This window comes from Mastacembelus armatus, chromosome 11 (assembly GCF_900324485.2).
Source record: "Mastacembelus armatus chromosome 11, fMasArm1.2, whole genome shotgun sequence".
In the NCBI taxonomy this organism is placed as follows: domain Eukaryota; kingdom Metazoa; phylum Chordata; class Actinopteri; order Synbranchiformes; family Mastacembelidae; genus Mastacembelus; species Mastacembelus armatus.
This window is the reverse complement of record NC_046643.1, coordinates 1,127,291-1,140,349: the sequence shown is the minus strand read 5'-3', so window position 1 is coordinate 1,140,349 and position 13,059 is coordinate 1,127,291. Positions and strand designations below refer to the sequence as shown.

At 39.3% G+C, this 13,059-nt stretch overlaps 1 protein-coding gene across 4 annotated transcripts in view; it reads right to left on the bottom strand.

The window, feature by feature from the left end:
• Positions 1-10,068: 10,068 nt before the first annotated feature.
• Positions 10,069-13,059, bottom strand: part of arhgef2a (Rho guanine nucleotide exchange factor (GEF) 2a) — a 72,706-nt gene continuing 69,715 nt past the window's right edge. For 2 of the 4 annotated variants that reach the window (XM_026300158.2, XM_026300157.2), the window contains 3 exons: positions 11,732-12,037; positions 11,339-11,504; positions 10,069-10,672 (listed from right to left, as the gene is read on the bottom strand). In XM_026300158.2, coding sequence (XP_026155943.1) covers positions 10,644-10,672; positions 11,339-11,504; positions 11,732-12,037 — 501 coding nt within the window. In that variant the 3' untranslated portion in view covers positions 10,069-10,643. The remainder of the gene's footprint in view (positions 10,673-11,338; positions 11,505-11,731; positions 12,038-13,059) is intronic. The other 2 variants (XM_026300156.2, XM_026300159.2) reach the window with 1 other exon arrangement.

Below are 13,059 nucleotides of genomic sequence, written 5' to 3'. Positions count from 1 at the left end.
AGCTCATTATAAGACAGACTGTTGACACTCCCCTTCCATGCCCCTAAACCTACCCCCACAAACACACCCTCTTCTATGGCTCATAGCATAAAGCTAAAATAAAAAGTGAACCTATACAACATATGTTTGTATGTAGTTTCCACTTTTAGAGGCACAATACCTCAGAATTACTCTTTTTGATACACTGTCAATTTAACTTTTCTTCTTGTGATAATGTTGGTTCTGTGAAGAACAATATAAGATAACTTACATATCCATTCATTGGATCAAGATAGTATCTCTAATATGAACTAAAACGAGGTTGATAAGAGCTTGAACGACATATCAAACGAAAATGCATTTATCCTTTTTTGTTTGACACACACTGGTCAAATTAAAGACCAGGTTGGGTATTAGTCATACTGTAGGAATAAAAGTACCTGTCAGTTTAAAATTGACTTGATAAATAAGCACTGCATGTTATAATAGGTTCCCATTTTTAATTCCTCATTTTGTCTTGGCTGTCCTGCAGCTGTTGCTGCCATTACAGTAAAGAACTCACTAGACACCATTTCAGCTTACAGTGGAAGACATTAAAATCCACACACCTTTTCCCACACGCTCATATATCACAGCATGAAGTATTCTTCATATTTCAGGAGTGACAACAGATTTGTGTGTTGATATCGACAAAGGTTTTGTCTAAAAAATATTCTCAAATCAGGTTTTGCCTCAAGAATATTGTGAACTGCTGATGATGGGGTGGGATGTTGTAAGACAAACTGACATGAAAGAGGTATGTATGTCTGTAACCCTATTCCATCACCTGGCTTCTAATGTCTATAATAGGATTTCTCCTGGGGATGGATAGGGCACAGGGCAAGCAGGATGACGATGTCAGTTATTCCCCTCTCCAGGCCTCACTTGGGTTATTAATAAACATCTTTTGGCTGACATTGTCTAGAGGATTAGAATAAGAGACTGTCTGCAGCTATGCACACAAATATACAGGCAGATATAAATGCAGGCAAAAGGAACAAGTAATATCAATACCAATTAATTACCAATTAAATTTGTTAAACTCTGCAAATGTAGAACACTGTGATATTATGTACATTTGTTTGTCATCCAAACAATATTCAGCTAAGAAGGTTGACATCATTTTCCCCCCATTGTGTCTGTGGGTGGTTGTGTGAATCATTTCCATTATAGGTGTCTGAGGGCATTCACATGGGCTAACCAGTGTGGCCAGATGGTGCTCAAATACTGTACATAATGACAAGGCTCCAATCTAGTATTAGGGGGAAAAGCCTATGTATAATTTTAGAAGTTGTTTAGCATTTGTTGTTAGAAACAGGTTTATTTAATAATAGAGGTTTGAATATTTGCTAATATTTACCCTCAATACTACTACCTTCTAAAACATTTCACAACCTGTTGTGTTGTCAGAAGTTAACAGAAGAGGAGTTATTCATAAAAACTTAATAAAAATTAAGACCACTCCTCTTATTGAACAGAAAAACAGAACTGTCAAATGTGGATTATTAAATATTAGGTCCCTTTCTTCTAAATCTCTGTTAGTAAATGATTTGATAACTGATCACCAAATTGACCTACTTTATCTTACTGAAACCTGGTTACAGCAGGATGAATATGTCAGTCTGAATGAATCAACCCCCCTCAGTCATAAAAATTATCATGTTCCTCGAAGCACAGGTCGAGGTGGAGGAGTAGCTGCAATCTTCCAGTCAAACATATTATTAAACTTTCATCCTCAGAACAGTTATAACTCATTTGAGAGCCTCACTCTTAGTCTCTCACATACAAACTGGAAAACACAAAAACCAGTTCTACTTGTCATTTTGTACCGTCCACCTGTTCCTTACTCAGAGTTTTTAACTGAATTCCCTGACTTCCTGTCTGATTTAGTGCTTAGATCAGATAAAGTCATTATAGTGGGAGATTTTAACATTCATGTAGATGTTGAAAATAACAGCCTCAGCATTGCATTTAATTCTATATTAGATTCAATTGGTTTCATTCAAAACGTTAATAAACCCACCCACTGTTTTAATCACACCCTTGATCTTGTTCTGACCTATGGCATCGAAATTGAACATCTAATAATTTTCCCCCAAATCCTGTTTTGTCAGATCATTCTTTAATAACTTTCGAATTTAAAATGATGGATCATGCAGCGTCTGGAAGAAAATTCCACTACAGCAGATGTTTATCCGACAACGCTGTTAATAAATTTAAGAAAATGATTCCATCTTTATTTGCATCCATGCCAAGTATAAACATAGTGGAGGGCAGCTGCCTTAATCCTACTCCCTACCAAATTGATCATGTTGTTGACAGCGCTGTAACCTCACTGCGTGAAACGCTTGATTCTGTAGCCCCTCTGAAAAAGAAGTTAGTGATTCAGAGAAGACTAGCCCCATGGTATAATTTACATGTTCGTACCTTAAAGCAGGCATCACGAAGGCTGGAAAGGAAGTGGCGTTCCACAAACTTAGAGGAAATTTTTCTAGCCTGGAAAAACAGTCTACTAACATATAAAAAAGCTCTCCGTAAAGCCAGAACTGCATACTATTCATCACTAATAGAGGAAAATAAGAACAATCCCAGGTTTCTTTTCAGCACTGTAGCCAGGCTGACAAAAAGTCACAGCTCCGTTGAGCCCAGTGTTCCCTTAGCTCTCAGCAGTGATGAATTTATGAGTTTCTTTACAAATAAAATCACAACTATTAGAGATAAAATTCAGTAGGTGCTTCCTATACCTGCAACAAATGAATCTTCTACTACAGTAGCTCTTGAATCATCTGTAGGACCTCAGTTATGTTTAGACTGCTTCTCTCCTATAGATCTCTCTGAATTTACATCAGTAGTTGCTTCATCGAAATCATCAACGTGTCTCTTGGACCCCATCCTGACTAGACTGCTTAAAGGCACCCTGCCATTAATGAACTCATCTTTATTGGACTTGGTAAATTTATCTCTAGTATCAGGCTACGTACCACAGGCCTTTAAGACTGCAGTAATCAAACCTTTACTCAAAAAGCCTAGTCTTGATCCAGGAGTCTTGGCTAATTATAGACCAATATCCAACCTGCCATTTATTTCTAAAATCCTAGAAAAAGCTGTTGCTAAGCAGCTATCAGACCACTTACACAGGAATGAACTATTTGAAGATTTCCAATCAGGATTTAGAGCACATCATAGTACAGAAACAGCACTGTTGAAAGTTACCAACGATCTTCTCTTAGCCTCAGATAATGGACTTGTTTCGATACTTGTCCTCCTAGACCTTAGTGCAGCATTCGACACCATTGACCACAACATCTTATTACAGAGACTGGAGCATGTGATTGGTATCAGAGGAACAGCGTTAAAGTGGTTCCAATCCTATTTATCGGACAGATTCCAGTTTGTTCATGTCCATGATGAACCTTCCACACGAACAAAAGTTAGTTATGGAGTTCCACAAGGTTCTGTGCTAGGACCGATTCTGTTCACCCTGTACATGCTTCCTTTAGGATATATCATTAGGAAGCACTCTATTAATTACCACTGCTATGCGGATGACACTCAGTTATATCTATCTATTAAACCTGTTAACACAAACCAGTTAACCAGACTTCAAGCCTGTCTAACTGACATAAAGGCTTGGATGACCAGTAACTTTTTACTTTTAAACTCGGAGAAAACAGAAGTCATTATATTTGGGCCTAAAAATCTCAGAAATAACTTTTCTAAAATTATAGCTACTCTAGATGGCATAGCCCTGGCCTCCAGCACTACTGTAAAAAACCTTGGAGTTATTTTTGACCAGGACATGTCCTTTAACTCACACATAAAACAAATCTCTAGAACTGCATTCTTTCACCTGCGCAACATTTCCAAAATTTGGAACATCCTGTCTCAAAATGATGCAGAAAAACTAGTCCATGCATTTGTTTCCTCAAGGCTAGATTACTGTAACTCATTACTATCTGGATGTCCTAATATCTTAATAAAAAGCCTCCAATTAATCCAGAATGCCGCAGCCAGAGTCCTGACAGGAACTAGCAAGAGAGATCATATTTCTCCTATATTGGCTTCTCTTCATTGGCTCCCTGTAAAATATAGAATAGAATTTAAAATCCTTCTTCTCACATACAAATCCCTTCATAATCAAGCTCCTTCATACCTTAAAGACCTCATAGTAACATATTATCCCAATAGACCACTTCGCTCTCAGAGTGCAGGCCTACTTGTGGTTCCCAGAGTTCTCAAAAGCAGAATGGGAGGCAGAGCCTTTAGCTATCAAGCTCCTCTCCTGTGGAACCAGCTCCCAGTCTGGGTTCAGGAGGCAGATACTCTCTGTACTTTTAAGACTAGACTTAAAACCTTCCTCTTTGACAAAGCATATAGTTAGGGCTGGCTTCAGGCAACCCTGAACCATCCCTTAGTTAGTTATGCTGCTATAGGCCTAGACTGCCCGAGGACCATCGGTGCACTGAGCTCCCCTACCCTAACCCCCCCCTCCCTCTTCTCTCCCACCTCATGTATATTCCACCATTGAATGTTACTAACCTTGTGCTCTCTCTCTACCCTAGTTTGTGCTCTCTCCCTCCCTCTCTCTCTCTCTCTGTACCTTCTGCAGGTGTCCCTGGTCCTGGAGCTGTTTATCGCTGATGTGCAGTTACTGGCCCCACCAACTTGCAGTGTCTATTTGTTGTTTATTGTTGCTGTTCTTTTCTCTCTGCTCTATCCACTCACCCCAACCGGTCGAGGCAGATGGCCGCCCAAACTGAGCCCGGTTCTGCTGGAGGTTTTTTTTTTCTTCCGTTAAAGGGAGTTTTTTCCTCTCCACTGTCGCCAAGTGCTTGCTCATAAGGGAATTGTTGGGTTTTTAGTTTTAGTTTTTGTAAAGTGCCTTGAGATGATTAGTATTGTGATTTGGCGCTATACAAATAAAAATTGTATTGAATTGAATTGAGACATATAAAAAAGGAGAAAATACAAATGCATAGTTTTTTGGCTTTATTAAAAAAGCAAACAGCATTAAATGTGTTTTTTAATTAATTCATTTTTATATGTACCATTGTATAAAATGCACATGTTTCCTGTGTCCTTCTTGACCCTTCTAGGCTTCTCATTCCAGATTTCTAGGATAATGGTCTTTGCCTCCAGGTGATCCAGCCTCACCTTTGTTTGTCTCCCTATGTGCAAATGGTCTTCACTCTGTGTTAATTCTTGAGCTTTGTGTTGTAGTATGTCTTTTTTCCAGGTCTGTGATATAGAGTGGACATTTTCCCAGATCCTTCATTTGTTTTTACAATCCAATATTTTCCAGTGTTATTGTCATTCTAATGTACATATTATAATCTAATTGTCTACCTTCATCTATACAAATGTATCCTTTGCAGGGTTACAAAGCCTGGTTCAGCTCACATTAGGTGAGCTTAGAGACGTGTGCTTCTGTACATCCTGGATAGGTCACTGGTGTATTGTAGGACTAAACAGACAACCATTCAAATTCACAGGCAGATTCTGCATTTAACCTAATCTGCATGTGGGAGCACACACAGAAGTTCCCAGGTGACAAGCCCACTGCAGTTTTATCAATTTGGAATTCATCCACCTATCCCTTATTTACCGCTTATTCCTGCTGTCCAGATTTGTGTGGGGGTTGGAGCTGATCCCAGTCCACACCAGCTGACACCATTAGCAGATACCATAAAAGGAGCTCTGAGTAGGTTTTACTGCAAGGCTGCAGAAGGTACAGAGAGAGAGAGAGAACAGAGAGGGAGGGAGACAGCACAAACTAGGGGAGTGAGAGAGCATAGTGACATTCAGTGGTGGAATACACGTGCGGGGGAGGAGATGGAAAGGGAAGGGAGGTGAGGGTTAGGGTAGGGGAGCTCAGTGCTTGATGGACAGTCCTCAGGCAGTCTAGGCCTATAGCAGCATTAACTAAGGGATGGTTCAGGGTTATGAAGTGCTCTATTTACAGAGAGCTTTTTTATACAGTATCTCACAGAAGTGAGTACCCCCACTCACTTTTGTTGCCAGTGGTTTAGACATTAATGGCTGTGTGTTGAGTTATTTTGAGGGGACAGCAAATTTACACTGTTATACAAGCTGTACACTCACTACTTTACATTGTAGCAAAGTGTCATTTCTCAAGATATAATAAATTATTTACAAAAATGCGAGGGGTGTACTCACTTCTCTGAGATACTGTATGTTAATAGACTAGATTAGGCTAAATAAAATTCCTTTAAATCTGTAGAACACCACTTCCTTTCCAGCCTTCGTGATGCCTGCTTTAAGGTACGAACATGTAAATTATACCATGGGGCTAGTCTTCTCTGATTCACTAACTTCTTTTTCAGAGGGGCCACAGTATCAAGCATTTCATGCAGTGAGGTTACAGCGCTGTCAACAATATGATCAATTTGGTAGGGAGTGGGATTGAAGCAGCTGCCCTCCACTGTGTTTATACTTGGCATAGATGTAAATAAAGATGGAATCATTTTCTTAAATTATTAACAGCGTAGTCAGATAAACATCTGCTGTAGTGGAATTTTCTTCCAAATGCTGCATGATCCATCATTTTAAATTCAAAAGTTATTAAAGAATGATCTGACAAAACAGGATTTGGGGGAAAAACTATTAAATGTTCAATTTTGATGCCATAGGTCAGAACAAGATCAAGGGTGTGATTAAAACAGTGGGTGGGTTTATTAACGTTTTGAATGAAACCAATTGAATCTAATATAGAATTAAATGCAATGCTGAGACTATTATTTTCAACATCTACATGAATGTTAAAATCTCCCACTATAATGACTTTATCTGATCTAAGCACTAAATCAGACAGGAAGTCAGGGAATTCAGTTAAAAACTCTGAGTAAGGAACAGGTGGACGGTACACAATGACAAGTAGAACTGGTTTTTGTGTTTTCCAGTTTGGATGTGAGAGGCTAAGAGTGAGGCTCTCAAATGAGTTATAACTGTTCTGAGGATGAAAGTTTAATAATAAGTTTGACTGGAAGATTGCAGATACTCCTCCACCTCGACCTGTGCTTCGAGGAACATGATAATTTTTATGACTGAGGGGGGTTGATTCATTTAGACTGACATATTCATCCTGCTGCAGCCAGAGAAAGTCAATTTGGTGATCATTTGTCAAATCATTTACTAACAGATTTAGACAAAAGAGATCTAATATTTAATAATCCACATCTGCCTGTTCTGTTTTTCTGTTCAGTAAGAGGAGTGGTCTTAATTGTTATTTGGTTTTCATGAATAACTCCTCTTGTGTTACCTTCTGATTTATATGATTTAAGATGATCTAGGAGCAGACATAGTCTCTATGGGGTTTGAGGGTGTGACGGTGGCCCAATTGTCTAAGAAGCCCACATTGTTTGCTGGACACCACCTAGACAGCCAGCGATGGAACGACGACATGAAGCTAAACATGTCAGCCAGCAGCTTCAAATTTGACTCAATGTCTCCTGCACTGGCCCCAGGAAACATTGCTGGTCGCTCTAACTTCACATTTCTGACCATGGAGCTGCCAACTACCAGAGTCGGTTTCAGCGGTTGTGTCCATGAGTGGGGAAAATTGGTTTGAAATATGAACAGGCAGGTGATGAGCATACTTTTAAGCGTCGGACCATCACCCGGGCTGATTCTCCGCGCTGCTCTGGAGCTGCTGTTGGACAGCTAACAGGTCCTGAGTTCAGTGGCTCCACACCTGCTAAAGGGGCTAGGCTAGCTTGCTTACATATATATATATATATATATATATATATATACACATTTATATATTTATATATGATATGTAGCACATTTTGTATTACAATTTTTATTTTTAAGAAATAATACAAGCCACATGAGTGACTAATGTGTGAAAGTAATGACAGTCCCTGTTTTAGGTTTGACTATGCACAGGTGGCTGTGGCTCAGGAGGTAGAGCAGGTTGACCATGAACCAGTGGGTTGGTGGTTTGAACCTTGGCTTCCCTGGTCCACAGGCTGAAGTGCCCTTGGTCAAGACACTGCCCCCAGTGGCACTCTATGTGGCAGTGAGTGGGTGAATGGAAAAATAGTGTAAAAGCAGTTTGAGTAGACTTATAAAAGTATAAGACCATTTACTTTAACGTTACTATGTGCTGAATGTATTATACCTTCTCTTAAAATCTACTAAAAAGTTTTATCCTCAAGATAGGATTACATTCATCTGGCAGGTAAATGTAGGTATGCCACCACCTTCTTGGTACATCAGAATATGCAGCGATAGATAGACAGATAGATAGACAGATAGACAGATAGATAGATAGATAGATAGATAGATAGATAGATAGATAGATAGATAGATAGATAGATAGATAGATAGATAGATAGATAGATAGATAAAAACACAAAATCAAAAGCTTAATTTTATTGCATTCATTAGAAAGGTTAACAAATTTTGAAGACAGGTAAAAACAGGTTTAAAACATGCAAAACACCAAACTACTACTTCTTTGCCATAAATTTAAAGGCTGTTTAAGTCTGCTGTTCAGAGACTTCAGAGACCCCAGAACCCTGTTTTGGAAAGCTGCAGAAGTATGCGTTTCTGCCTATGAAACGCCTGCATTTTACAGGAACAGCAGAAGCACTGTTTATTCAGAGAAAGGCAGCTGCATGCTCATTTGAGCTGAAAGCTGAAGGTATGTAGCTAATTTGAAACCACAACACTGCTACTATGTTGACCGGATAACAGCAGACCTGTCCAAATGACAGGCAGGGTTGTATGAATTATGACTATCAGGAACAAATGAAGAAGTAATGTGACTTTGGGTCTTTCACTGTCTTGAGCATTTAAATAAGCATTTACATGCCTCTGGTAGGCAAGTATGTTCTGTCAGAAACATGCCAACACATTTCAAAATAATTTCAAACAAGGAAAACACATCTGCAATCTTATGAAGCACAGCAAGCATATGGTCACAGTTAGAGGTTGTTTCTTTAACTATACAGCAAGAGGGCAGTCCCACGAAACCAGGGGGAAGCAGAGCTAGGTGATGGGACAACAAAGTTACCACCATTCCAGTTTAAACCAGGGCCATGATTTAACTTTTTTATAGCCTACCATAACCTTTTCACAACCTTAGCAAATACATTTCCTACCTTAACTATAGCTGTGACAGATCAGATATGGCTCTGTCAATTATTCTTGAAACAGTCTTTTCTAAAGGTTTTGGAAGGCACTGACCTCTAACCTGGCCTGCTGCTAGAGGTGTCAGAACAGGTAGTGGAAGACAGTGAAAAATGACATTTTGGTGTTTAGTTTGGAGGACTGCTTGTCAGGGACAATAAAAAAATGCAAAGACTTGATTCCTGCTTGTCAATACTACCCATTTCTTTTAGCATAACACGTAATTTTTCATTACAGTCATTTTTACTCATTTGCACACAACACATCAAATCATTCACTGTGCTGGGCATAAAGTATATCATAAGCTATAAATAACATCATATTACATTTTTGCTCTACAAGACTGCTAAATTATTTTTGCACATTAGCTAAAACTATTTTTATAATGTGGATTATTTAGGAGTAACTACATTCTAAAATTCTGCCGAAAACCTTTCAGCACATCAGAAAAAAAATGCATGATATGGAAGGTGAGGGGAGTCTGGGGAGACCAAGTGACCAATTCAATTCAATTTAATTCAATTTCATTTTTATAGCACCAAATCACAATACAATCATCTCAAGGCACTTCACAAAAACCCAACAAATCTTTTATAAGCAGCACTTGGTGACAGTGAAGAGGAAAAACTCCCTGTAACAGAAGAAACCTCCAGCAGAACCGGATAACAACGGTGAACCAGACAGAGAAGAACAGCTACAATAAACAACAAATAAGTACTGTGCAGGGCCAGTAAACGCACATCAGCAATATAGAGCTGCAGGACCAGGGAAACCTCTCCTCTCCTCTCTTCCGCTCCCCGCCTTCCCTTCCCCTCTCCTCCGCTCCTCTCCTCTCCCCTCCCCTCCCTTCCCTTTCCCCTCCCCTCCGCTCCCCTCTCCTCTCCTCTCCTCTCTGCTCCTCCCGTCCTCCCCCCACACATGTAGATGCCACCACTGCTCTGTGCCTTCTCGCTCCTGTATTTTGTGCTCTCTGTCTTTCTGTACCTTCTGCAGGTATCCCTGGTTTTTCCTTTCCTCTGTCTCAGTGCTGCTCATAAGGGATTTGATAGGTTTCTATCTTTCTTGCTAAGTGTCTGGAGATGAGTTTATTGTGATTTGGTGCTATACAAATAAAATTGAAATGAAAATTTAACTGAATTAAATTGAATGTTTTCAGCTAAATATTGAAAACAGTAGGACCCCTAACCATAAATTTTCAGATTGCCAAATTCAATAGAGAAATATTAGCAATTAGCATTAGCAATATCCTTCAGTTTTCCATACCCCTTTTGTCAAGTGGTGAAATTATGGGAATCCAAAGAATCCAGAGCATAAATAAAAAAATAGAACAACTTAATGCCACAAGCCACCTACCCCAAAGCAAAGCAGCAAATTACTGTAAATATTAAGGCTTGCAAAAACACAGATATGTGCATTGCTGGAGTCAGTTTAAGTTATACTTTCATTAACACTATGAAACATGCTGAGGATCACATCTCCTCTGGAATGTCTTGAAGATCTGAAAAAGAGAAAATAAATGAAAATTTAGTCATCTAAAAAGTCAAGGTCCAGGTCTTATTTATAGTTATTTTACAAGTATCTTTATTATAATTGCATAAGTATATATTTTATCAGGAAGTGTTCCTGTTTTCTGATCTGATCCTGGTTCACTTTGCTATTTTACAAGCTCAACATGTGTTCCACCTGTTGTACATTGCCACAGCACCAAGCAAGTTTCCTCTTTTATTCTGTCTAACGGATATCCTTATCCTATATTTCATTCTGATTTTAATGTAACATATCTGCAGGAATGTTTAGTTTTATCTGATTTACTGGAAAACAACACTACCAGCAATTCAAAAATTCCATGCTGCTCCATTGTACATGCTACCTGTGCCAATTTTTTTAATTTAAGGTAGCACAGGCTAAAGTCAGTGATTCATTATGTGGTTGAAAGCTTCATGTGTGTTTCACCTCTGACCACAACCAGGATCTGTGCTGGGTGGGTGTGAAAACCTTTAAACAGACAACACCTCACAAATTAATTAATTCAATAATTTAACACAATTTTCTATTCTTGATTGAAAAATTATCTGTTGTGTTGAAAGCTACTGTAGCACTCAAAAGCCTGCCTAACTGAACTGTGAAATTAAATAATCATTGTGTGCTATGGTTAGAATCTGACCTTTGGAGCTTTCAGATGCTGTCCCATCATCATCATCATCTGACATCATGTCTGCCTCCAAATCACTGCCATCCTGTAGGCCATCTAACTGGTGGCCAAGGTCCTGGCTGGTCTGCTGGGTGTTAGCTCCACTTGAAACCTCTTTTCCTGGTTGAACAGATGCAGGCTAAAACAACATGAAAAAAATGATAGAGCTTTTATAAACCCAGTAGTGGGACACTATGTACTGTAAACCTGCTCATCAAACCTGCATTTTGGGAAGTGTAGGATTAGATCTTTTTGGAACATAATATCAGGGAATTAAAATTTGAAAAACTTGATTTGTACATTTTTAAAAAAATCTATGTCTTGCGCCTCCCCTAATTTATGAAGTTGCAGTACAATTGTTCTTACTTGCTGGGAAGCAGTTGCAGCCCCACTGCCGACCTTCATGTGTCGGACCTGCTTCTCAAGCTTTGCCCGGGCCCTCTCACTGTCCTTGAACCGATTCTCTGCATCCCGCAGTCTCAGCAGCTCCTCCTGCAGCAGGCTGTGCTGTCTCTGCAAAAGAGCCAGCTCTCCAATGGTTGACCCCACACTGGCCTCACGGTTTCCCCCATCTCGCCACATAGGGCGCCATACTCCTCCTGCACCTGGTACTAAAGTATCCTGTGGCTGCAGCAGCAACTCCAAGATAGAGTCTTGTTTGATAACAGCACCCTGCAGAATATGATACAGAATTTAGTTTAAAACACAACTCAAAGAGATGTGTTCATGTTCTGTCAAAGTTTTCAGTAATATCTACAGTTATCTACAGTATCAATTAAGAGTAACCATTTGGAGCTGCCCGAAGAGGAAGCTACGCTACAGAACCTGAGAGAGGGGATCACACAAACTGTCCTTCTAAAGATAGATTCCCTTTTTTGCACTATGAAGGGTTATTATACACACATACAATAAATCTAGTGACTGAGGACTGAACTCATCCAAGGGTTGTTTTGAACACACTTTGTTTGTCAGTGTGGTTAAATTTCATTTGCTCAAGCAGCCAATATCTCAACATTTGTTAATATTTTATATTTCCAATTCACACATTCTTGAAAGGAATCCTCCTTTCTAATATATGTATGTCTTGCGTTTTAGCAAATAATGAAAGGACTGGACCCAAATGCAAACTAAAGGACTTTATTGAGAACTGAAGCCAACAGAGGAAAAACTACCTGAGGTGTGTGGGAGAGGAGCAGGCGACAGGAGCATGGAGGATAACACGCCAGGAAAACCAGAGAAGACGGCAGGGTGACAGCGGGGAAGAACATTGGACAATTTGGCAAACGAACAAAGGAACAGGCAGGTATATATATATGTATATATATATATATATATATATATATATAGAGAGAGAGAGAGAGAGAGAGAGAGAGAGAGAGAGAGAGAGAGAGAGAGAGAGAGAGAGAGAGACAAAAGGCAAAGTGGGAACAGATGAAACTGATTTGGCTGATTACACAAAGCTGCTGGGGACCAACACAGGGAAAACCAGAACACAATATAGAATAAAGGCCGCCGGCAGGAAGTCCAAAAGAGGGTCACAACAGTAAATAAGTAAAAGAACTAATTGACATTGGGGGAAAAAACCTACCACTAGGGATAGAACATTAATCTTTGAATCCCTTTCTTATAGTATGTTATCAATGATATTAGGCACAACCATCGCCAACAACAATACAAATAAAATAATAATACAT